General features: G+C 46.5%; 1 protein-coding gene across 4 annotated transcripts in view; it reads left to right on the top strand.

Moving 5' to 3' along the window:
• The window catches only part of tango6 (transport and golgi organization 6 homolog (Drosophila)), a 133,017-nt gene that overhangs the window by 46,645 nt on the left and 59,954 nt on the right, over positions 1-26,418 (top strand). For all 4 annotated transcript variants that reach the window (XM_078210457.1, XM_078210455.1, XM_078210456.1 and 1 more), the window contains exons 11-14: positions 5,660-5,812; positions 11,848-11,982; positions 14,539-14,997; positions 23,889-23,946. In XM_078210457.1, the coding sequence (XP_078066583.1) occupies positions 5,660-5,812; positions 11,848-11,982; positions 14,539-14,997; positions 23,889-23,946 (805 nt within the window). The remainder of the gene's footprint in view (positions 1-5,659; positions 5,813-11,847; positions 11,983-14,538; positions 14,998-23,888; positions 23,947-26,418) is intronic.

The following is a 26,418-nucleotide window of genomic DNA, read 5'->3' as shown; positions in this document are numbered from 1 at the left end:
GGCTTGTCCGTAGGGGATGGCTTCTTTAACGTGTTTAGGGTGGAAGCTGGAGAAGTGGAGCATCGTGAGGTTATCCGTGGGCTTGCGGTACAGTGAGGTGCTGAGGTGACCGTCCTTAATGGAGATGCGCGTGTCCAAGAATGCAACCGATTCCGGAGAGTAGTCTATGGTGAGCCTGATGGTGGGATGGAACTTGTTGATGTCATCATAGAGTTGTTTCAGTGATTGTTCACCATGAGTCCAAAGGAAGAAAATGTCATCGATGTATCTAGTGTATAGCACCGGTTGAAGGTCCCGTGCGGTGAAGAAGTCTTGTTCGAACCTGTGCATGAAGATGTTGGCATATTGAGGTGCAAATTTGGTCCCCATGGCTGTTCCGTGTGTCTGGATGAAGAACTGGTTGTTGAAGGTGAAGATATTGTGGTCCAGGATGAAGCGGATAAGATGTAAAATTGCATCTGGAAACTGGCAGTTGTTGGCGCTGAGCACTGAGGCCGTTGCAGCAATGCCATCGTCATGGGGGATGCTGGTGTAGAGTGCTGAGACATCCATTGTGACGAGGAGCGCTCCTGGTTCAACTGCTCCATGTGTGCCGAGTTTCTGTAGGAAGTCCGTCGTGTCGCGACAAAAGCTGGGGGTTCTTTGTACAATGGGTTTCAGGATGCCCTCGACATAGCCACACAAGCTTTCGAGGACGCTGCGACAACGGATGAATGAACACCGCTCGACAATCACCAGGCAAGACTGTTCTCTTCCTGTTGGGGAGCACTTCAGCGGTCACGGGCATTCGGCCTCTGATATTCGGGTAAGCGTTCTCCAAGGCGGCCTTCGCGACACACGACAGCGCAGAGTCGCGGAGCAGAAACTGATAGCCAGGTTCCGCACACACAAGGACGGCCTCAACCGGGATATTGGGTTTATGTCACACTATTTCACATAAATATTTCTGCTTTTTTCCTCCTGAGTCTTTATCATGCGATCCTAGAATCAGAATTTATGTCACACTATTTGTAACTCCCACAGTTGCGTGGACCTGCAGAGTTTCACTGGCTGTCTTGTCTGGAGACAATACACATCTTTTTAGCCTGTCTTGATGCTCTCTCCACTCCCATTGTTTTGTTTCTTAAAGACTGGATTAGTTGTAAGTATTCGCATTCCAACCATTATTCATGTAAATTGAGTCTGTGTCTTATAAGTTCTGTTTGTGAACAGAATTCCCACTCACCTGAAGAAGGGGCTCAGAGCCTCGAAAGCTTGTGTGGCTTTTGCTACCAAATAAACCTGTTGGACTTTAACCTGGTGTTGTTAAACTTCTTACTGTGTTTACCCCAGTCCAACGCCGGCATCTCCACATTCTGTTAGATAGCCAGTTACCTATCCAATCGGCCAAACTTCCCTCTATCCCACACATCCTTACTTTCTCCATAAGCCGACCGTGGGGGACTTTATCAAACGCCTTACTAAAATCCATGTATATGACATCAACTGCACTACCTTCATCAACACACTTAGTTACCTCCTCAAAAAATTCTATCAAATTTGTGAGGCAAGACTTGCCCTTCACAAATCCGTGCTGACTATCCCGGATTAAGCTGCATCTTTCTAAATGGTCGTAAATCCTATCCCTAAGGACCTTTTCCATCAACTTACCGACCACCGAAGTAAGACTAACCGGCCTATAATTACCAGGGTCATTTCTATTCCCTTTCTTAAACAGAGGAACCGCATTCGCCACTCTCCAGTCCTCTGGCACCACCCCCGTGGACAGTGAGGACGCAAAGATCAATGCCAAAGGCTCAGCTATCTCATCCCTTGCCTCCCAAAGAATCCTAGGATATATTTCATCAGGCCCAGGGGACTTATCAACTTTCAGTTTATTCAAAATTGCTAGTACATCTTCCCTCCGAACATCTACTTCCTCCAGCCTATCAGCCTGTGACACCTTCTCTTCCTCAAAAACATAGCCCCTCTCCTTGGTGAACACCGAAGAAAAGTATTCATTCATCACCTCTCCTATCTCTTCTGACTCCATGCACAAATTCCCACTGCCGTCCTTGACTGGCCCCAACCTCACCCTGGTCATTCTTTTATTCCTCACATAAGAGTAAAAAGCCTTGGGGTTTTCCTTGATCCGACCCACCAAGGACTTCTCATGCCCCCTCCTAGCTCTCCTAAGCCCCTTTTTCAGCTCATTTCTTGCTAACTTGTAACCCTCCATCGAGCCAACTGAACCTTGTTTTCTCAACCTAACATACGCTTCCTTCTTCCTCTTGACAAGACATTCCACCTCTTTTGTGAACCATGGTTCCCTCACTCGGCCATTTCCTCTCTGCCTGGCAGGGACATACCTATCAAGGACACGCAGTATTTGTTCCTTGAAAAGGTTCCACTTATCATTAGTGCCTTTGCCTGACAATTTTTGTTCCCATCCTATGCTTCCTAATTCCTGCCTGATTGCATCATAATTACCTCTCCCCCAATTGTAAACTATGCCCTGCCGTACGGCCCTATCCCTCTCCATTGCAATAACAAAAGACACCGAATTGTGGTCACTATCTCCAAAGTGCTCTCCCACAACCAAATCCAACACTTGGCCCGGCTCATTTCCCATTACCAAATCCAATGTGGCCCCACCTCTTGTCGGCTTATCCACATATTGTGTCAGGAACCCCTCCTGCACAGACTGCACAAAAACTGCCCCATCCGAACTATTTGACCTATAAAGGTTCCAATCAATATTTGGAAGGTTAAAGTCCCCCATGACAACTACCCTGTGACCTCCACACCTATCCATAATCTGCTTAGCAATTTCTTGCTCCACATCTCTATTACTATTTGGGGGCCTATAGTAAACTCCTAACAACGTGACCGCTCCTTTCCTATTCCTAACCTCAGCCCATATGGACTTGAAACTTTAACTCTCTCTCTCCACAGATTTGGTTGTGGGAGAGCACTTTGGAGATAGTGACCACAATTCGGTGTCTTTTGTTATTGCAATGGAGAGGGAGAGGGCCATACGGCAGGGCAAGGTTTACAATTGGGGGAGAGGTAATTATGATGCAATCAGGCGAGAATTAGGAAGCATAGGATGGGAACAAAAATTGTCAGGCAAAGGCACTAATGATAAGTGGAACTTTTTCAAGGAACAAATACTGTGTGTCCTTGATAGGTATGTCCCTGCCAGGCAGAGAGGAAATGGCCGAGTGAGGGAACCATGGTTCACAAAAGAGGTGGAATGTCTTGTCAAGAGGAAGAAGGAAGCGTATGTTAGGTTGAGAAAACAAGGTTCAGTTGGCTCGATGGAGGGTTACAAGTTAGAAAGAAATGAGCTGAAAAAGGGGCTTAGGAGAGCTAGGAGGGGGCCTGAGAAGTCCTTGGCGGGTCGGATCAAGGAAAACCCCAAGGCTTTTTACTCTTATGTGAGGAATAAAAGAATGACCAGGGTGAGGTTGGGGCCAGTCAAGGACGGCAGTGGGAATTTGTACATGGAGTCAGAAGAGATAGGAGAGGTGATGAATGAATACTTTTCTTCGGTGTTCACCAAGGAGAGGGGCCATGTTTTTGAGGAAGAGAGGGTGTCACAGGCTGATAGGCTGGAGGAAGTAGATGTTCGGAGGGAAGATGTACTAGCAATTTTGAATAAACTGAAAGTTGATAAGTCCCCTGGGCCTGATGAAATGTATCCTAGGATTCTTTGGGAGGCAAGGGATGAGATAGCAGAGCCTTTGGCATTGATCTTTGCGTCCTCACTGTCCACGGGGGTGGTGCCAGAGGACTGGAGAGTGGCGAATGCGGTTCCTCTGTTTAAGAAAGGGAATAGAAATGACCCTGGTAATTATAGGCCGGTTAGTCTTACTTCGGTGGTTGGTAAGTTGATGGAAAAGGTCCTTAGGGATAGGATTTACGACCATTTAGAAAGATGCAGCTTAATCCGGGACAGTCAGCATGGATTTGTGAAGGGCAAGTCTTGCCTCACAAATTTGATAGAATTTTTTGAGGAGGTAATTAAGTGTGTAGATGAAGGTAGTGCAGTTGATGTCATATACATGGATCATTAACAGGGGGTTTGAGTTTAAGAGCCGTAGGGTTATGCTGCAACTGTACAGGACCTTGGTGAGACCACATTTGGAATATTGTGTGCAGTTCTGGTCACCTCACTACAAGAAGGATGTGGAGACACTGGAAAGAGTGCAGAGGTGATTTACCAGGATGCTGCCTGGTTTGGAGGGTAGGGCTTATGAGGAAAGGTTGAGGGAACTTGGGCTTTTCTCTTTGGAGCAGAGGAGGTTGAGAGGAGACTTGATAGAGGTTTATAAGATGATAGAGATGATAGATAGAGTGAACGTTCAAAGAGTATTTCCTCGGGTGAATGGAGTGGTAACTCGGGGGCATAACTATAGGGTTCATGGTGGGGAATATAGGAAGGATGTCCGAGGTAGGTTTTTTACTCAGAGAGTGGTTGGGGTGTGGAATGGACTGCCTGCAGGGATAGTGGAGTCAGAAACTTTAGGAACATTTAAGAAGCTATTGGATAGGCACATGGAGTACTTCGGGATGATCAGGAGGAAATAGCTTGATCTGGGTTTCAGACAAAGCTCGGCGCAACATCGTGGGCCGAAGGGCATGTTCTGTGCTGTACTGTTCTATGCTGTATGTAGATGCTGATAGACCTACTGAGTTTTTCCAGCATTTTCTGTTTTAATGCCACAAAACCAAGACTATGTGGGTAATGTGGCCTAGCTACTCAGTTGCCATGGCTGTGCCCCATTGGGCAGGTTGTTGGGTTAACTGAAATTCTGGGGCTGAAGACTGAGACTCCATGTGCCCCTCTCATGGGTTCAGATGTTTCATGCAGTTCTTCCAAAATTTATTGAACCAAGAATGGCCAATGGGATCAATAATCCTGGGATTTCTACTTGGACCTCTCAGTGCTGCCGTGTACCTTGTGCTTGTCATCTGATCTGGGATGCCGGCCACTCGCCTTGCATGGCTGGAAGTCTGCAGTGATCTTTACAAGGATTGATTCGCACAGATGGTTAGGACCCAGAAGGGCAGCACGGTAGCACAGTGGTTAGCACTGCTGCTTCACAGCTCCATGGACCTGGGTTCGATTCCCAGCTTGGGTCACTGTCTGTGTGGAGTTTGCACATTCTCCTCGTGTCTGCGTGGGTTTCCTCCGGGTGCTCCGGTTTCCTCCCACAGTCCAAAGATGTGCGGGTAGGTTGATTGGCCAGGTTAAAAAAAAAAATTGCCCCTTAGAGTCCTGAGATGCGTAGGTTCGAGGGATTAGCGGGTAAATATGTGGGGGTAGGGCCTGGGTGGGATTGTGGTCGGTGCAGACTCGATGGGCCGAATGGCCTCCTTCTGCACTGTAGGGTTTCTATGATTTCTATGAAAATGAGTGATCAGCACTGGGACAAAAGGCAAGCATTCAGTGCTCCTATTACTGGCTGATGAAGGATCACCACAGGAATCGGCAGAGCACCTGCAATTGGATGAGGAACCTCAATGGATTTCAGCAGCTATGGTGATTGGTGTAATGTTGGAAGGATGTAAAAGTGCTAACGTATGGAATGGTGTAGTTTGTGTGAACGATGTTGAAGAGCATGGTCTGATAGTGCACACTCAGGGAGAGTAAATGCATGTGTCTGCTCTCCAGGGTCTTACATGTTTAGCGGGGGACATGGATGGCGGGCTGGCACCAAGCATCGCTGATGGTCGGTCTGAACAGGAACAACAGCTGGTCACCTTGCAACTTGTTGCCGCCTTATGTGAGAAATTTGGTCACTTCGTCCTCAGCAACACTGTGCATGTGAGTTCCACAATCTATCAATTAATGTACGCTCAAACCTAACAGCTCAGGAACTCATACAGCACCCTCTTGGGGAGAGGTAGCAGACTACTCGCACTAGATATAGTGCTCCCTGGAAAAATGGGGTACTGGCACTGGATGCAGTGCTGTCCAGGAGAGTGGTTATTGGCACTGGATACAGTCCTGTCTGGGTGAGGGTGTTAGTCCCATCTACTCATCTCTTATTTAAAACCTATGGGTGGGAGATAGAACATAGAAAAACTACAGCACAAACAGGCCCTTCGGCCCACAAGTTGCGCCGGTCATGTCCCTACCTACCTAGGCCTATATATAGGCTTACCTATAACCCTCAATCCTATTAAGTCCCATGTACTCATCCAGAAGTTTCTTAAAAGACCCTATCAAGTTTGCCTCCACCACCATTGATGGGCAGCCGATTCCACTCACCCACCACCCTCTGAGTGAAAAACTTACCCCTGACATCTCCTCTGTACCTACCCCCCAGCATCTTAAACCTGTGTCCTCTCGTAGCAGCCATTTCAGCCCTGGGAAAAAGCCTCTGAGAATCCACCCGATCACCTCCCAACATCTTGTACACCTCTATCAGGTCACCTCTCATCCTTCGTCTCTCCAAGGAGAAAAGACCGAGCTCCCTCAGCCTATCCTCATAAGGCATGCCTTCAGATGTTCCCTGAAGTGCCTCTGAAGAGCACTCATGACAGGTTGCCCTTGGGCTTCTCTCTCATTTTGATGCCACATTAGATCAAATAATGTCTGTGCTGAATGTGTTAATGCAGTTACAGGATCCAGTGAGTTCTGAGCCTAGAGCCTCTGGAAATAAGCATTAATGCAACTGAGCACTGCATTGGAACAGGTGGAGCATTCCTGAGGCTTGTAGATACTTATTTCCACTAGGAGAGCTAGGAGGGGACACGAGAAGTCCTTGGTGGGTCGGATCAAGGAAAACCCCAAGGCTTTTTACTCTTATGTGAGGAATAAAAGAATGACAGGGTGAGGTTAGGGCCGGTCAAGGACAGTAGTGGGAACTTGTGTATGGAGTCAGTAGAGATAGGCGAGGTGATGAATGAATACTTTTCTTCAGTGTTCACCAAGGAGAGGGGCCATGTTTTTGAGGAAGAGAAGGTGTTACAGGCTAATAGGCTGGAGGAAATAGATGTTCGGAGGGAGGATGTCCTGGCAGTTTTGAATAAACTGAAGGTCGATAAGTCCCCTGGGCCTGATGAAATGTATCCTAGGATTCTTTGGGAGGCAAGGGATGAGATTGCAGAGCCTTTGGCTTTGATCTTTGGGTCCTCGCTGTCCACAGGGATGGTGCCAGAGGACTGGAGAATGGCGAATGTTGTTCCTCTGTTTAAGAAAGGGAATAGAAATGACCCTGGTAATTATAGACCGGTTAGTCTTTCTTCGGTGTTTGGTAAATTGATGGAAAAGGTCCTTAGAGATGGGATTTACGACCATTTAGAAAGATGCGGATTAATCCGGGATAGTCAGCACGGATTCGTGAAGGGCAAGTCGTGCCTCACAAATTTGATAGAATTTTTTGAGGAGGTAACTAAGTGTGTTGATGAAGGTAGTGCAGTTGATGTCATATACATGGATTTTAGTAAGGCGTTTGATAAGGTCCCCCATGGTCGGCTTATGATGAAAGTGAGGAGGTGTGGGATAGAGGGAAAGTTGGCCGATTGGATAGGTAACTGGCTGTCTGATTGAAGACAGAGGGTGGTGGTCGATGGAAAATTTTCGGACTGGAGGCAGGTTGCTAGCGGAGTGCCACAGGGATCAGTGCTTGGTCCTCTGCTCTTTGTGATTTTTATAAATGACTTGGAGGAGGGGGCTGAAGGGTGGATCAGTAAATTTGCTGATGAGGTGGAGGGCTGTTGTAGGCTGCAAAGAGACATAGATGGGATGCAAAGCTGGGCTGAAAAATGGCAAATGGAATTTAACCCTGATAAATGTGAGGTGATTCATTTTGGTAGGACAAATTTAAATGTGGATTACAGGGTCAAAGGTAGGGTTCTGAAGACTGTGGAGGAACAGAGAGATCTTGGGGTCCATATCCACAGATCTCGAAAGGTTGCCACTCAAGTGGATAGAGCTGTGAAGAAGGCCTATAGTGTGTTAGCTTTTATTAACAGGGGGTTGGAGTTTAAGAGCCGTGGGGTTATGCTGCAACTGTACAGGACCTTGGTGAGACCACATTTGGAATATTTTGTGCAGTTCTGGTCACCTCACTATAAGAAGGATGTGGAAGCGCTGGAAAGAGTGCAGTGGAGATTTACCAGGATGCTGCCTGGTTTGGAGGGTAGGTCTTATGAGGAAAGGTTGAGGGAGCTAGGGCTGTTCTCTCTGGAGGAGGAGGCTGAGGGGAGACTTAATAGAGGTTTATAAAATGATGAAGGGGATAGATAGAGTGAACGTTCAAAGACTATTTCCTCGGGTGGATGGAGCTATTACAAGGGGGCATAACTATAGGGTTCGTGGTGGGAGATACGGGAAGGATATCAGAGGTAGGTTCTTTACGCAGAGAGTGGTTGGGGTGTGGAATGGACTGCCTGCAGTGATAGTGGAGTCAGACACTTTAGGAACATTTAAGCGGTTATTGGATAGGCACATGGAGCACACCAGGATGATAGGGAGTGGGATAGCTTGATCTTGGTTTCAGATAAAGCTCGGCACAACATCGTGGGCCGAAGGGCCTGTTCTGTGCTGTACTGTTCTATGTTCTATGTTCACTGAGAATATGTTTAGTTCATTTATTAAAGAACAAAGAATAATACAGCACAGGAACAAGCCCTTCGGCCCTCCAAGCCTGCACCTATCATGTGTTCCTAACTAGACCATTCGTTTGTATCCCTCTATTCCCAGTCTGTTCATGTGGTTATCTAGATAAGTCTTAAATGATCCCAGCGTGTCCGCCTCAATCACCTTGCTTGGCAGTGCATTCCAGGTCCCCACCACCCTCTGTGTAAAATACGTCCCCTGCATATCTGTATTGAACCTTGCCCCCCTTACCTTGAACTTGTGACCCCTTGTGTTTGTCATTTCTGACCTGGGAAAAAGCTTCCAACAGTTCACCCTATCTATGCCCTTCATAATTTTATAAACTTCTATTCGGTCGCCTCCGTCCTTCCAGGGAGAACAACCCTAGTTTACTCAATTTCACCTCATAGCTAATACCCTCCATACCAGGCAACATCCTGGTAAACCTCCTCTGCACTCTCTCCAAAGCCTCCACGTCCTCCTGGTAGTGTGGCGACCAGAACTAGACGCAGTATTCCAAATGTGGCCTAACCAACGTTCTATATAACTGCAACATCATATGCCAACTTTTATACTCTATGCCCCGTCCAATAAAGGCAAGCATGCCATATGCCTTCTTCACCACCTTTTCCACCTGTGCTGCCACCGTTAAGGATCTGTGGACTTGCACACCCAGATCCCTCTGTGTGTCTATACTCCTGATGGTTCTGCCATTTATTGTATAGCTCCCCCCTGCATTAGATCTACCAAAATGCATCACTTCGCATTTATCTAGATTAAATTCCATCTGCCATTTCTCCGCCCAATTTTCCAGCCTATCTATATCCTGCTGTATTCTCTGACAATGTTCATCACTATCCTCAACTCCAGCAATCTTTGTGTCGTCTGCAAACTTACTAATCAGACCAGCTTCATCTTCCAAATCATTTATATATATCACAAACAGCAGAGGTCCCAGTACAGAGCCCTGCGGAACACCACTAGTCATGATGTGGAGATGCCGGACTGGGGTAAACACAGTAAGAGTTTTAACAACACCAGGTTAAAGCCCAACAGGTTTACTTGGTAGCAAATGCCATTAGCTTTTGGAACGCTGCTCCTTCGTCAGATGGAGTGGATATCTGCTCTCAAACAGGGCATACAGAGACAAAAAATCAAGTTACAGAATACTGATTAGAATGCGAATCTTTACAGCTAATCAGGTCTTAAAGATACAGACAATGTGAGTGGAGGGAGCATTAGGCACAGGTTAAAGCAATGTGTATTGTCTCCAGAGAGGACAGCCAGTGAGATTCTGCAAGTCCAGGAGGCAAACTGTGGGGGTTACCGATAGTGTGACATGAACCCAAGATCCCGGTTTAGGCCATCCTCATGTGTGCGGAACTTGGCTATCAGTAAGGCTTACTCTGTTTACCCCAGTCCAACGCCGGCATCTCCACATCATGACTAGTGGTGTTCCGCAGGGCTCTGTACTGGGACCTCTGCTGTTTGTGATATATATAAATGATTTGGAAGATGAAGCTGGTGTGATCAGTAAGTTTGCGGATGACACAAAGATAGCCAAGTTCCGCACACATGAGGACAGCCTAAATAGGGATCTTGGGTTTATGTCACACTATCAGGAACCCCCACAGCTTGCCTCCTGGACTTGCAGAATCTCACTGGCTGTCCTCTCTGGAGACAATACACATTTCTTTAACCTGTGCCTAATGCTCCCTCCACTCACATTGTCTGTATCTTTAAGACCTGATTAGCTGTAAAGATTCGCATTCTAAATCAGTATTCTGTAACTTGATTTTGCGTCTCTGTGCCCTGTTTGAGAGCAGATATCCACTCCATCTGACGAAGGCGCAGCGCTCCGAAAGCTAATGGCATTTGCTACCAAATAAACCTGTTGGACTTTAACCTGGGTGTTGTTAAAACTCTTACTGTGAACACCACTAGTCACAGACCTCCAATCAGAAAAAGACCCCTCCACTGCTACCCTCTGTCTTCTATGGCCAACACAGTAAGAAGTTTAACAACACCAGGTTAAAGTCCAACAGGTTTATTTGGTAGCAAAAGCCACACAAGCTTTCGGAGCTCTAAGCCCCTTCTTCAGGTGAGTGGGAATTCTGTTCACAAACAGAGCTTATAAAGACACAGACTCAATTTACATGAATAATGGTTGGAATGCGAATACTTACAACTAATCAAGTCTTTAAGAAACAAAACAATGTGAATGGAGAGAGCATCAAGACAGGCTAAAAAGATGTGTATTGTCCCAGACAAGACAGCCAGTGAAACTCTGCAGGTCCACGCAACTGTGGGAGTTACAAATAGTGTGACATGAACCCAATATCCCGGTTGAGGCTGTCCTCGTGTGTGCGGAACTTGGCTATCAGTTTCTGCTCAGCGACTCTGCGCTGTCGTGTGTCGCGAAGGCTGCCTTGGAGAACGCTTACCCGAATATCAGAGGCCGAATGCCCGTGACCGCTGAAGTGCTCCCCAACAGGAAGAGAACAGTCTTGCCTGGTGATTGTCGATGGCCAAGCCAGTTCTGTACCCATCTAGCTAGTTCACCTTTGATCCCGTGTGTCATAAGTAGGCTTACATTAACACTGCAATGAAGTTACTGTGAAAATCCCCTAGTTACCACACACCAGTGCCTGTTTGGGTACACTGAGGGAGAACTTAGCATGGCCAATGCACCCTAACCATATGCTTGTGTCTGTAGGTACGGGCCCACTTTGGTGACATTCTTGACACTGCTTCAAACAGACACAAAACAATCTTTAACAAAAAGACCAATCATTTCATGTTGGACTTGTCAGGACATGGAGTCAGAGATTCCTTTGCAGCTGCTATTAAACTCTAATTGAGCTGCAGCTCTCATGAATAGCTGCACCTGCCTGGACTGGCTTATTTACGGCATCTGATTAAAGGGTAAATCTGTGTTCTGGCCTTAAAGAGATGGAGAAGATTCAATGTACTCTATATCAATAACTAAACATGTCAACTGTGTTCCAGTGGCCAATCACCATAAACAATGCAGTAGCGCATCAGCTAATGATTATATATAATTACTGATCAACCAGACCACAAAATATGTCGCACTTGTATCAGAGTATTACATAGTATATTACACTGTGGAATAAACATAGTAATACACAGAGGGCTACCCTCGAACAACAGTGGCTGCATGGGCAAAGCCAGCAGATTCTGAAATAACCTCTTTATTGCTTAGTTTCTGTAATGATACAATTGTGCTGCAGGTCATTGAATTTGTCATCGCAACGTTGGAGCGTTCCTGTGTGAACTTGACACACAAAACTGAGGAGACTGTGGAAGCTCAGACACTGAGTATGGCAATGGGACTGATAGCAGCCATGTTGGGGGGAGCTGTCCAGGTAAGTGAGCGGGTGGTATGCAAGCAGGATTTTATATAATTTATGCTGAGGCAAGACTCTCTTCACACATTAGTGAACAATATTGCATCAAATTCTAGGTTTGTGCTCAATCCACTAAACTTGGCGTTGGTTCCAGTTAGAGAGTATTTTGTGCTGCATGTTTACAGGTGTGGCACTGCAGTAACTCTGGTGCGGCCGCACTTGGAGTACTGTGTGCAGTTCTGGTCCCCACATTACAGGAAGGATGTGGAGGCTTTGGAGAGGGTGCAGAGGAGGTTTACCAGGATGTTGCCTGGTATGGAGGGGAGATCCTATGAGGAGAGGCTGAGGGATTTGGGATTGTTTTCGCTGGAAAGGCGGCGGCTAAGAGGGGATCTTATTGAAACATATAAGATGATTAGAGGTTTAGATAGGGTGGATAGTGATAGCCTTTTTCCTCTGATGGAGAAATCCAGCACGAGGGGGCATGGCTTTAAATTGAGGGGGGGTAGTTATAGAACCGATGTCAGGGGTAGGTTCTTTACCCAGAGGGTGGTGAGGGATTGGAATGCCCTGCCAGCATCAGTAGTAAATGCGCCTAGTTTGGGGGCGTTTAAGAGATCCGTAGATAGGTTCATGGACGAAAAGAAATTGGTTTAGGTTGGAGGGTCACAGTTTTTTTTTTAACTGGTCGGTGCAACATCGTGGGCCGAAGGGCCTGTTCTGCGCTGTAATGTTCTATGTTCTATGTAATCTCTGCCATCCTGTCATCATCCACCCAATTGATGAACATAGAACAGTACAGCACAGAACAGGCCCTTCGGCCCACGATGTCGTGCCGAGCTTTATCTGAAACCAAGATCAAGCTATCCCATTCCCTATCATCCTGGTGTGCTCCATGTGCCTATCCAATAACCGCTTAAATGTTCCTAAAGTGTCTGACTCCACTATCACTGCAGGCAGTCCATTCCACACCCCAACCACTCTCTGCGTAAAGAACCTACCTCTGATATCCTTCCTGTATCTCCCACCACGAACCCTATAGTTATGCCCCCTTGTAATAGCTCCATCCACCCGAGGAAATAGTCTTTGAACGTTCACTCTATCTATCCCCTTCATCATTTTATAAACCTCTATTAAGTCTCCCCTCAGCCTCCTCCGTTCCAGAGAGAACAGCCCTAGCTCCCTCAACCTTTCCTCATAAGACCTACCCTCCAAACCAGGCAGCATCCTGGTAAATCTCCTCTGCACTCTTTCCAGCGCTTCCACATCCTTCTTATAGTGAGGTGACCAGAACTGCACACAATATTCCAAATGTGGTCTCACCAAGGTCCTGTACAGTTGCAGCATAACCCCCTGTTAATAAAAGCTAACACACTATAGGCCTTCTTCACAGCTCTATCCACTTGAGTGGCAACCTTTAGAGATCTGTGGATATGAACCCCAAGATCTCTCTGTTCCTCCACAGTCTTTAGAACCCTACCTTTGACCCTGTAATCCACATTTAAATTCGTCCTACCAAAATGAATCACCTCACATTTATCAGGGTTAAACTCCATTTGCCATTTTTCAGCCCAGCTTTGCATTCTATCTATGTCTCTTTGCAGCCTACAACAGCCCTCCACCTCATCCACTACTCCACCAATCTTGGTGTCATCAGCAAATTTACTGATCCACCCTTCAGCCCCCTCCTCTAAGTCATTAATAAAAATCACAAAGAGCAGAGGACCAAGCACTGATCCCTGTGGCACTCCGCTAGCAACCTGCCTCCAATCCGAAAATTTTCCATCCACCACCACCCTCTGTCTTCGATCAGACAGCCAGTTACCTATCCAATCGGCCAACTTTCCCTCTATCCCACACCTCCTCACTTTCATCATAAGCCGACCATGGGGGACCATATCAAACGCCTTACTAAAATCCATGTATATGACATCAACTGCCATACCTTCATCAACGCACTTAGTTACCTCCTCAAAAAATTCTATCAAATTTGTGAGGCACGACTTGCCCTTCACAAATCTGTGCTGATGTTGCCTCATCCTCTCCTATACCCCCTCCCCCTTTGCTACTGCCCCTGCACTGCCATTGAAATCGCTCATTATTCTGCTGTATTCATTGGGATGGTAAGCTGTAGTTATAATGTGAGACTTGAGATACTCGACGAATCTTCCACTACAGTAAGAAAGGCCAAGAGGAAGTTTGATTCAGTTTTTTTTTTAAATAATGAAGGGTTTTGACAGTGTAACTAAGGGGAAAAATACAATTTCTTTTGGTTGTGGGAGTGAGTGGGGGGGATAGGTGACAAGGAATCTTCAAATTCAAACTATTTCTGAGAGAGTGAAGAGAGGCAGATTTGGATAATTTCCTTGACACGGAGTTTCCACCTTTTGATGGAAATTGGATAAACATTTGAAGCAGAGAAAGATAGCGAGGTATGTCAAAGGAGTGAGACCGTGGCATTGCTTTGAGATTAATATAAACCTATGGAGGGAGAGGAGGGCCAATGGGATCAAATTAGGATTGACAGAGGCTATGGAGGAGTGATCTCTGACTTTGTTGCCTCTCTCTCTGCAGCTCACCTCAGCAGATTTTGATGCCATGAAACCAATGTTACCCAGACTTGAGCAGATCTCAGCTTTACATCCTGACCCAGTTATACAAGAGTTGGCATCAGACCTGCGCATTACTGTCGCTACCCATGGGGCGTTCTCCACCAAAACAGTTGCCATGGCTGCACACAGCACCATGGGCAACCCAAATCAACATGATGACCAATTGACAAAACCCAGCCAACCAAAAGAGGCCGGTGCAGTGACTTACAACCACCAACAGTCACCCACTTCACTCAGGGCGGGTGGAACTGAACATGGAAACAAACCCTCCTCTGGCAACTCCCCCAGCAACTTCCACCAGATCCTTCAGGCAGCCTTTGACCCTGAGGTACCCACACGGGCCGCTGCTCTAAGGACTGTTACCCAGATGATTCAACAGCGCAATCCTGATGCCCTCAGCAACCAGGAGAAGCTTCTGTCGGTGAGTTTCTTATAGTTGATACTGGAATTGTTGCAAATAGTTGTAATAGTATTGCTCAGTGACTTCCTTCATTTTGTGAAATACTGTGCAGAAAGTTTGGGAATTGTATAAGAAGTGCATATTCGATGGAATAGAAAGATTTCTTTTAATCAACATTCAGCTGGGGGCCAGGGATATTTAGGTTTCATGGGGTCATGGAACTCATGAAATCATTACAGCACAGAGGTCATTCAGCCCATCAGCTTCATAGAACATAGAACATAGAACATTACAGCGCAGAACAGGCCCTTCGGCCCACGATGTTGCACCGACCAGTTAAAAAAAAAAACTGTGACCCTCCAACCTAAACCAATTTCTTTTCGTCCATGAACCTATCTACGGATCTCTTAAACGCCCCCAAACTAGGCGCATTTACTACTGATGCTGGCAGGGCATTCCAATCCCTCACCACCCTCTGGGTAAAGAACCTACCCCTGACATCGGTTCTATAACTACCCCCCCTCAATTTAAAGCCATGCCCCCTCGTGCTGGATTTCTCCATCAGAGGAAAAAGGCTATCACTATCCACCCTATCTAAACCTCTAATCATCTTATATGTTTCAATAAGATCCCCTCTTAGCCGCCGCCTTTCCAGCGAAAACAATCCCAAATCCCTCAGCCTCTCCTCATAGGATCTCCCCTCCATACCAGGCAACATCCTGGTAAACCTCCTCTGCACCCTCTCCAAAGCCTCCACATCCTTCCTGTAATGTGGGGACCAGAACTGCACACAGTACTCCAAGTGCGGCCGCACCAGAGTTGTGTACAGTTGCAACATAACGCTACGCCTCCTAAATTCAATCCCCCTACCAATAAACGCCAAGACACCATATGCCTTCTTAACAACCTTATCTACTTGATTCCCAACTTTCAGGGATCTATGCACACATACACCTAGATCCCTGATGCTTGCTCTCTCTTGAAGAATCCGGTCTGTTCCATTCCATTCCTCTATCCTCATTGCTCTGCAAATTTATTTTCTCAAGTGTCCATCCAATTTATACCTAATATAGGGAGACGGTGGTGTAGTGGTATTGTCACTGGATTATAATCCAGACACCCAGGGTAAGTATTAGTACCTGCCATCTGAAGAGTTGGCAGAGAACGCACCCCCTCACCAACTCTGACAGCCTTAGTGCCATTTTACTCTCTAATGAGCTGTGATTGGCATAAGTCATTCAGGAGGAAGCCCTGCTTTCAATCCGATTGGCTGGCAGCTCCATGGTCCCTTCAGCAACAGCGCTGCAGTGGGTGGAAGAACCATAGTATCCCTACAGTGCAGAAAGAGGCCATTCAGCCCATCGAGTCTACACTGACTTGCCAAAAGAACATCCCACCTCGGCCTCCCCTTCTGCCCTATCCCTGTTGCATTTAGCATGACCAATCCACCTAACCTATACATCTTTGGACTGTGAGAGGAAACCGGAGCACCCAGAGGAAACCCATGCAGACATGGGGAGAACATGCAACTCCAGCCAAGGCCAAATCGAACCTGGGTCCCTGGCGCTGTGAGGCAGCAATGCTCGCTACTGTGCTGCCCACTGGAACTGCCTGAGATCAAGTCCTGTGAGCTGGAGAAAAAGATAAGTATCAAGGGTCCAGGGCAGGAAGGGTATGCCTAGGAGCTTGCATGTGGGACGATCGGGGAATCGAGGCCAGAGGGGCAGAGTTTTAAGAGAAGTGCATCCCCCAGTCAGAAGGGGGCTTCTGATGAAGGCACCCCCATCCCTGTTCCTGCCCAAGATTGAACTTTCTTTATTTTCAGGTTTCACTCCTTGAAATCTGCCTACCAGCCTAAAAATTGGTTGGCCACTAAGGGCCTCAATTGGGGCAAGGGCGGACTTCCCGTATTGCCTGTTCCAGCATCCTGTAATATCGTGCTCCCTCCCGTCCTGCCTCCGAACTCGCCAGGGGAGTGCAACATTCTGGCTATAGACTTGTGAAAAACGGAATGAAGAGCAAAGAGTTTGAAGAATTCTTAAAATGTGTACAGGAGCACTTATGTTTGTAGCCCAATGAGGAATGAAGCAATGCTGGACCTGCTTCTAGGGAATTAAGTAGGACACTCGTTGCAATGGGAGAATATCTGGGCAATAATGATAATTTAATCAGGTTTAAAGTAGTTATGCAAATAGACAAAAAACATCAAAGGTGGAAATAGCCATGTGGAAGGGAGAGAATTTTAGTAATACAAGAAATCTAACTGAATGGAAATATAGGTCAGCCAGAAAACCTGTAAATGACCAATAACAGGCCTACAAACCAAGTACATTTCCAGCAGGAGAAAAAAAGGGGAAATCCAATGCTTGAATTCCCTGGATAACAAAGGAAGTAGAGGTCTAGGACAAATATCAGATCCAGAATGTAATCAGGAGGCAAAATATATGGAGAGCAGGGGAACTTGAAAAATAATATAGGAAGGGCAAAGAGTAAGAGAAAAGATTAACAGGTAACAAAAGAGATCCCAAATATATTTTTATTCTCTCTTGGGGTGTCAGCATCACTGGCTATGTCAGCATTTGTTGCCCATCCTTAATTTCTCTTGAGAAGGTGGTGGTGAACTGCCTCCTTGAAGCATAGTGTAGGCACACCCAAGGTGCTGTTAGGGAATTCCAGTGACAGTTAAGGAACAGTGATATATTAACAGGTCAGGGTGGTGTGTGGCTTGGAGGAGAACTTTTGAGGAGGTGGCGTTCCCATACATTTGCTGCCCTTGTCTTTCTAGGTGTTTGAGGCTTTGGGTTTAGAAGGAGTTTGGTAACCTGATGAAGTGCAGCTACTTCGTGTTGGTGGTGGAGAGAGTGAGCGGTTAAGGTCATGAATGGGATGTCAATCAAATGGGATGCTTTGTCCTGGATGGTGTTGAGCTTGTGTATTGGAGCTGCACTCATCCTGGCAAGTGGAGATTATTCCATCTCACTTCTGACTTGTGCCTTGTTGATGGTGGACAGGCTTTGGAGAGTCAGGAGGTGAGTTACTCTCTTCAGAATTCCCAATCTCTGACCTGCTGTTGTAGTCCCATATGTGTGGCTGGTCCAGTTCACTTTCTGGTCACTGGTCCTCAGCATGTTGATAGTGAAGGATTCTGTGATGGTAATACCATTGAATGTCAAGGGGCAATGGTTAGATTCTCTCTTGTTGGAGATGGTCATTGCCTGACGCATCGCGAAGCCTGCCGGTAGCTGTAGTTTTTTTTTTTCTCTCACTTACCTTATAAGTACTCGCCTCGGGGTATCGGCCTCAGTGTTCCTCTGGGAGCGGACCTGCGGGGTGGAGACTGTGAGCGGTGAGAGAGAGAGCGCGGACTGTGAGTAAATTCTGGGTTTTTTTTGTCTAATTTTCGGGAGGTTTTTTGTAATTAACGGAAACCGGAAGGCCGCATCGCGAAGCCTGCCGGTAGCTGTAGTTTTTTTTTTCTCTCGGGCCCCTAGCCCTATAAATTGGTGCAGAGGAGATACCCGATCCTCTACACTGGTAGAGGATCCCACCCTTCCATCCTCCTCTAACCTAATTATAAGTGTGGGGAAGTTTTTTTGTTTTCTTTTTTTCTTGCTGGTAATGGCTTCAGGGATGGCAGTTCAGGCAGTATGCTGCATCTCCTGTGGGATGTATGTGGTGAGGAAATCCAGTAGTGTTTCAGGAGATTTTAGTTGTAAGAAGTGCATTAGATTGCAGCTTCTGGAGAAGCGTGTAAAGGAGCTGGAGGGGGAGTTAGAGGAACTCCGCATAATTCGGGAGGCGGAGGTGGAAGTTGATAGGAGTTATAGAGAAATAGTAACTCCTAGAAATGAGGCTTGGGTCAATGCCAGGAGGAGGGGTAAGAAGCAATCGGGAAGACAATCCCCTGGGGCGGTTCCCCTCCATAATAGGTTTTCGGTGCTGGAGGCTACAGTTGAGGAGGAATCAACTGAGCATAGAGAGCAGATCTCTGGGGGTGAGCCGAGTGAGAAAGCTCAGGTGGTTAGGGGCTGTAAAAGACTGGGCCTTGTGATTGGGGACTCCACAATTAAGGGGACAGATAGGAGGGTCGGAACTAAAGGTAGGGACTCAGGGTTGGTGTGTTGCCTACCAGGGGCTGGGGTCCGGGATGTGTCTGACAGGGTATTCAGGACTCTTAGGGGGGAGGGAGATAAACCACAAGTTATTGTACATGTGGGGACACACGACATAGGGAGGATAGGGGAAGGGGATATTAGGCAGGGATTTATGGAGTTGGGGTGGAAACTAAAGGCCAAGACTGACAGAGTGGTTATCTCTGGACTCTTGCCTGTACCACGGGATAGTTTAGAGAGGAATAGGGAGAGGGAAGGTTTGAATTCATGGCTGAGGGGATGGTGCAGGAGGGAGGGGTTCAGGTACTTAAGCAATTGGGGCTCGTACTGGGGAAGGTGTGACCTCTATGAGAAGGATGGTCTACACCTTAATCAGAAGGGGACCAATATCCTGGGGGGTAAATTTGCTAAGGCCATGCAGGGAGGTTTAAACTGATTCGGGGGGGGGGAGGGATCCTGAGTAGTGGGGCTGAAAGTGAGGGATGCATGGATGGGGACTGCAATGCACGGCATTGCAGAGGTGGGGTGGAGCAGGGTTTGAAATGTGTATACTTCAATGCCAGGAGTATTCGCAATAAAGTGGGTGAACTTGCAGCGTGGATCAGTACCTGGGACTTCGATGTTGTGGCTATTTCAGAGACATGGATAGAGCAGGGGCAGGAATGGATGCTGCAGGTCCCGGGGTTCAAATGTTTTAGTCGAAGTAGGGAAGGAGGTAGAAGAGGGGGAGGGGTAGCATTATTGGTCAGAGATTGTATCACAGTGTCAGAGAGGAGGTTTGATGAGGACTTATCTGTTGAGGTAGTATGGGCGGAGATTAGAAATAGGAGAGGAGAGGTCACCCTGTTGGGAGTCTTTTATAGACCTCCTAAAAGTTCTAGAGAGGTTGAGGAAAGGATTGCGGAGTCAATCCTGCTTAGGAGTGAAAGTAATAGGGCAATTGTTATGGGGGATTTTAACTTGACTAATATTGACTGGAATTGTTATAGCTCTAGCTCGTTAGAGGGGTCAGTTTTTGTTCAAAGCGTGCAGGAAGGTTTTTTGACTCAGTATGTAGACAGGCCAACTAGAGGTGAGGCTATATTGGATCTGGTGCTGGGAAATGAGCCAGACCAGGTGCTAGACTTGGAAGTTGGTGTGCATTTTGGTGATAGTGACCACAATTCGGTTACGTTCACCTTAGTGATGGAAAGGGATAGGCATGAACCTCGGGCCAGTGGTTTTAGCTGGGGGAAGGGTAATTATGAGGCTATTAGGAGAGAATTAGGAAACATAGGTTGGACTAGGAGATTACAGGGACTGGGAACGTCCGACATGTGGAGTTTTTTCAAGGAGCAGCTACTGCGAGTCTGTGATAGGTATGTCCCTGTCAGGCAAGGAGGAATTGGTAGGGCTAGGGAACCGTGGTGCACCAAAAAAGTTTCTTTGTTGGTTAAAAAGAAAAAGGAGGCTTATGTTCGGATGAGACGTGAGCACTCGGGTAGTGCACTAGAAAGCTTTAGATTGGCTAAGAGGGAGTTGAAGAGCGAGCTTAGAAGGGCTAAAAGGGGACATGAGAAGACTTTGGCGGATAGGGTTAAAGAGAATCCTAAGGCGTTCTATAGGTATGTCAAGAACAGAAGGTTGGTTAGGGCAAGTTTAGGGCCAGTTATAGATGGCAGAGGGAAGTTATGTGTGGAACCGGAGGAGATTGGTGAAGCATTGAACCAATATTTCTCTTCGGTGTTCACGCAAGGGGACATGAATATAGCTGAGGAGGACACTGGGTTGCAGGGGAGTAGAATAGACAGTATTACAGTTGATAAGGAGGATGTGCAGGATATTCTGGAGGGTCTGAAAATAGATAAATCCCCTGGTCCAGATGGGATTTATCCAAGGATTCTCTGGGAGGCAAGAGAAGTGATTGCAGAGCCTCTGGCTCTGATCTTCAGGTCGTCGTTGGCCTCTGGTATAGTACCAGAAGATTGGAGGTTAGCGAATGTTGTCCCATTGTTTAAGAAGGGGAACAGAGACTTCCCCGGGAATTATAGACCGGTGAGTCTCACTTCTGTTGTCGGCAAGATGTTGGAAAAAATTATAAGGGATAGGATTTATAGTTATTTGGAGAGTAATGAATTGATAGGTGATAGTCAGCATGGTTTTGTGGCAGGTAGGTCGTGCCTTACTAACCTTATTGAGTTTTTTGAGAAAGTGACCAAGGAGGTGGATGGGGGCAAGGCAGTGGACGTGGTATATATGGATTTTAGTAAGGCGTTTGATAAGGTTCACCATGGTAGGCTTCTGCAGAAAATGCAGATGTATGGGATTGGGGGTGATCTAGGAAATTGGATCAGGAATTGGCTAGCGGATAGGAAACAGAGGGTGGTGGTTGATAGTAAATATTCATCATGGAGTGCGGTTACAAGTGGTGTACCTCAGGGATCTGTTTTGGGGCCACTGCTGTTTGTAATATTTATTAATGATCTGGATGAGGGTATAGTTGGGTGGATTAGCAAATTTGCTGATGACACCAAAGTCGGTGGTGTGGTAGACAGTGAGGAAGGGTGTCGTAGTTTGCAGGAAGACTTAGACAGGTTGCAAAGTTGGGCCGAGAGGTGGCGGATGGAGTTTAATGCGGAGAAGTGTGAGGTAATTCACTTTGGTAGGAATAACAGATGTGTTGAGTATAGGGCTAACGGGAGGACTTTGAATAGTGTGGAGGAGCAGAGGGATCTAGGTGTATGTGTGCATAGATCCCTGAAAGTTGGGAATCAAGTAGATAAGGTTGTTAAGAAGGCATATGGTGTCTTGGCGTTTATTGGTAGGGGGATTGAATTTAGGAGTCGTAGCGTTATGTTGCAACTGTACACAACTCTGGTGCGGCCGCACTTGGAGTACTGTGTGCAGTTCTGGTCCCCACATTACAGGAAGGATGTGGAGGCTTTGGAGAGGGTGCAGAGGAGGTTTACCAGGATGTTGCCTGGTATGGAGGGGAGATCCTATGAGGAGAGGCTGAGGGATTTGGGATTGTTTTCGCTGGAAAGGCGGCGGCTAAGAGGGGATCTTATTGAAACATATAAGATGATTAGAGGTTTAGATAGGGTGGATAGTGATAGCCTTTTTCCTCTGATGGAGAAATCCAGCACGAGGGGGCATGGCTTTAAATTGAGGGGGGGTAGTTATAGAACCGATGTCAGGGGTAGGTTCTTTACCCAGAGGGTGGTGAGGGATTGGAATGCCCTGCCAGCATCAGTTGTAAATGCGCCTAGTTTGGGGGCGTTTAAGAGATCCGTAGATAGGTTCATGGACGAAAAGAAATTGGTTTAGGTTGGAGGGTCACAGTTTTTTTTTTTAACTGGTCGGTGCAACATCGTGGGCCGAAGGGCCTGTTCTGCGCTGTAATGTTCTATGTTCTATGACACCTGAGTGGCATTAGTGTTACTTGTCTCTTACCAGCTCAAGCCTGAATGTTGTCCTGCTGCATGTGTACTCAGACTGCTTCAGTAACTGAGTCGTCAGAAAAAATACTGAACATTGTGTCATCATCAGCAAACATCCCCACTTCTGCCTTTATGATGAAGGGAAGCTGGTTTGGTTTTGCACACCACACAGAGGGACTCCTGTAGGAAATTCTGGTGCTGAAATAGTTGACCTCAAATAGCCACAACCATCTGCCTTTGTGCTAGTTATGACTCCAACAGGGGTATGTTTTTCACCTGATTCCCTTTGACTCCAATTTGTCTCTGGCTCACTGAAGCCACATTTGGTCAAATGCTGCCTTGGTCAAGGGCAGTCACTCTCACTTTGGGAATTCAGCTCTTTTGTCTGTGTTTGGACCAAATCTGTAATGAGGTCGAGAGCTGAGTGGCTATGTTGTAACCCAAACTGTATATCAGTGAGCAGGTTATTGCTGTTTATGTGCCATTTGATAGCACTCAACTACACCCTTCATCACTTGGCTCATGATTGATAGTAGACTGCAGGGGCGTGATTGGTCAGATTGGCTTTTTGTAAACAGGATGGACTTGTGAAATGTTCCACATTGTCAGGTAGATTCCAGTGGTGTAGCTGTACTGGAACAGTTTGCTCATGGCACCGCTAATCTAGAGCACAATTGGTAATTCCTACTGTTAGATTGTTGTCAGGCCTTTGCTAATGTGCTCAGCATGGAGTGAACTGAGTTAGCTAGGTACTGATTTCTGTAATGTTGGGTACCTGAACAGGCGGCCAGGTTGAATCATCCACTTCCTGAGAAGTTGGTGGAATAAGATTCCATTGTAATTCTCAAAAGACAATTGGATGTGTGTTGAGAGGAATAATTGGTGTGTATGTGGGGTAAAAAGTTAGGCTGTGGGCCTAAATTGGGCAGCTTTTCCAGAGAGCCAGCACAATCAGGATGAACTGCATAGCCTCCTGTGCTGTAATATCCTATGATTCTATATTAGAGTTAGTAGGAGAGACTGGGAGATGGTTCAGGAGACCGTGTTTAGGTCACAGCACTCAGATTATAAACTCTGCTCTGTGTTGCAATGTTCTCCAGCAAGAGTGAGTTGGAAAAGATCATGCTGCAAAGGGTTTTGATTTTGTAGAGAGGAAGGATGAATTGCTTTGAGAATGCTGATGATAAAGGGTGGCATGGACAAGTTGGGCCAAAGGGCCTGTTTCCATGCTGTAAACCTCGATGATTCCATATAGTAAATGAAAGACTTATTCTGAACAGATGTTGGTGTAGATAATCGGGCTGGATAGTTGCAGTCTGTGATTCTGCGCGTTAATGTTATCAGCCGTGTGTTGCTCATCATTGAATTCTTATTATTTTAGGTATTTCTGGAAAATTTGAAGCATGAAGACTCATTTGTTTATTTGTCTGCGATTCAAGGTAAGGATTGTTGAGCTCTCTGGGCACAAGAGCACAAGGCAGATCACCACCTCAAAGAAGCAGTTGCAGTGTGCGCTATTTACATTAACAGCATTATTGTTCCATGTCTCTCAGTCAGTTCTTCGTTTGAACTTCCAGTCTGATGGTCCAAGTCCATATCATAGAGTGAGAACTAACCCACCTTCTGAGACATGGGGTGCATTACTTCCAATCTGCGATCCACCATTTACAAAAGAACAAAGAAAATTACAGCACAAGAACAGGCCCTTCGGCCCTCCAAGCCTGCACTGACCATGCTGCCCGACTGAACTAAAGCCCCCTTCCCTTCCGGGCACCATATCCCTCTATTCCCATCTCACTCATGTACTTGTCAAGACGCCCCTTAAAAGTCACTACCGTATCCGCTTCCACTACCTCCCCCGGCAACGAGTTCCAGGCACCCACTACTCTCTCTGTAAAACATCTGCCTCATACATCTTCTTTCAACCTTGCCCCTCGCACCTTAAACCTATGCCCCCTAGTAATTGACTCTTCCACCTTGGGAAAAAGCTTCTGACTATCCACTCTGTCCATACCTCTCATAATCTTGTAGACTTCTATCAGGTCTCCCCTCAACCTCCGTCGCTCCAGTGAGAACAAACCAGGTTTCTCCAACCTCTCCTCATAGCTGATGCCCTCCATACCAGGCAACATCCTGGTAAATCTTTTCTGTACCCTCTCCAAAGCCCCCACATCCTTCTGGTAGTGTGGCGACCAGAATTGAACACTATATTCCAAGGGCGGCCTAACTAAGGTTTTATAAAATTGCAACATGACTTGCCAATTTTTAAACTCAATACCCTGGCCGATGAAGGCAAGCATGCCGTATGCCTTCTTGACTACCTTCTCCACATGCATTGCCACTTTCAGTGACCTGTGTACCTGTACACCCAGATCCCTTTGCCTATCAATACTCTTAAGGGTTCTGCCATTTACTGTATATTTCTTATCTGTATAAGACCTTCCAAAATGCATTACCTCACATTTGTCCGGATTAAACTCCATCTGCCATCTCTCCGCCCAAGTCTCCAACTGATCTCTATCCTGCTGTATCCTCTGATGGTCCTCATCGCTATCCGCAAATCCACCAACCTTTGTGTCGTCCGCAAACTTATTAATCAATCCAGTTACACTTTCCTCCAAATAATTTATATATATATTACAAACGGCAAAGGTCCCAGCACAGATCACTGAGGAACACCACTCATCACAGCCCTCCATTCAGAAACGCACCCTTCCACTGCTACCCTCTGTCGTCTTTGACCGAGCCAGTTTTGTCTCCACCTTGCCAGCTCACCTCTGATCCCATGCGACTTCACCTTCTGCACCAGTCTGCCATGAGGGACCTTGTCAAAGGCCTTGCTGAAGTCCATGTAGACAACATCCACTGCCCTACCCTCATCAATCATCTTCGTCACTTCCTCAAACTTTCCCTCTCCCTATAGCATTACATTTCTTGAAATCTTATTTCTGAATTTTCCTGAAGTCTCCAGTGAGACCCCGTTCTGGCCGCTTACATTGCAATCACTGCATTGTCGGTAACAAATCTGTACAGGATCATAAGAATTAGGGGCAGGAGTAGGCCATTCAGCCCTTCAAGCCTGCTTTACCATTCAATAAGATCATAACTGATGGGATTGTGACCTTAACTTCACTTTCCTGCCTGTCCATAACCTTTGTCATTCAAAACTCTGTTTAACTTGGCCTTGAACATATTCAATAATCCTGGCTGCACTGCTGTCTGGGGAAGAGAATTCCAAAGGTGAATGACTCCTTGAGAGATTATATTTCTCCTCATTTGTCTTAAATAGGAGACCCATATTTTTAAACGGTGCCCCCTACTTTTAGATTTCCTTGCAAGAGGAAACATCCTCTCAGCATCTGTCCCTCAGGATCTGTTTCAATAAGATCATTTCAGGTTCTTCGAAACTCCAATGAGTCCAGCTCAATCTGCTCAACTTTCCCTCTCAAATTCCCAACTATAGATTCAGTTAATCACTAATGCAATCTATTTCCACCTCTGTAACATTGCTGGACTTCACCCATGTCTCAGCTCATCAATGAAACCCTCATTGATGCCTTTCTTACATCCAGACTTGTCTACACTCTCCTCCTGGTTGCCCTTTCACATGTAAATTTGAGCTCTCTGTAACTCTGCTGCCTGTATCTTAGGGGCGCAGTGCGAGCTATTACCCCAGTGCTTGCTGAACCATACTGACTCCTGGTCAAGCAGTGTTTGATTTTAAAGCTCTCATCCTCTTTTTTGAACCATTCCATGACTTCACCGCCATCCTATCTTTCTGTAATCCCTTCCCGCTGTATGACCTTCTAAGATACCTGCACTCACCTAATTCTGCTCCTTCGAACATCCGCATTTTGATCAATCCACCATTGGTAGCTGTGCCTTCAGTTGCCTGGGCTACAGTTAACTGC

The sequence above is a fragment of the Mustelus asterias genome, chromosome 4, assembly GCF_964213995.1.
Source record: "Mustelus asterias chromosome 4, sMusAst1.hap1.1, whole genome shotgun sequence".
NCBI lineage: Eukaryota > Metazoa > Chordata > Chondrichthyes > Carcharhiniformes > Triakidae > Mustelus > Mustelus asterias.
This window is presented reverse-complemented; position numbering and strand designations above follow the sequence as displayed.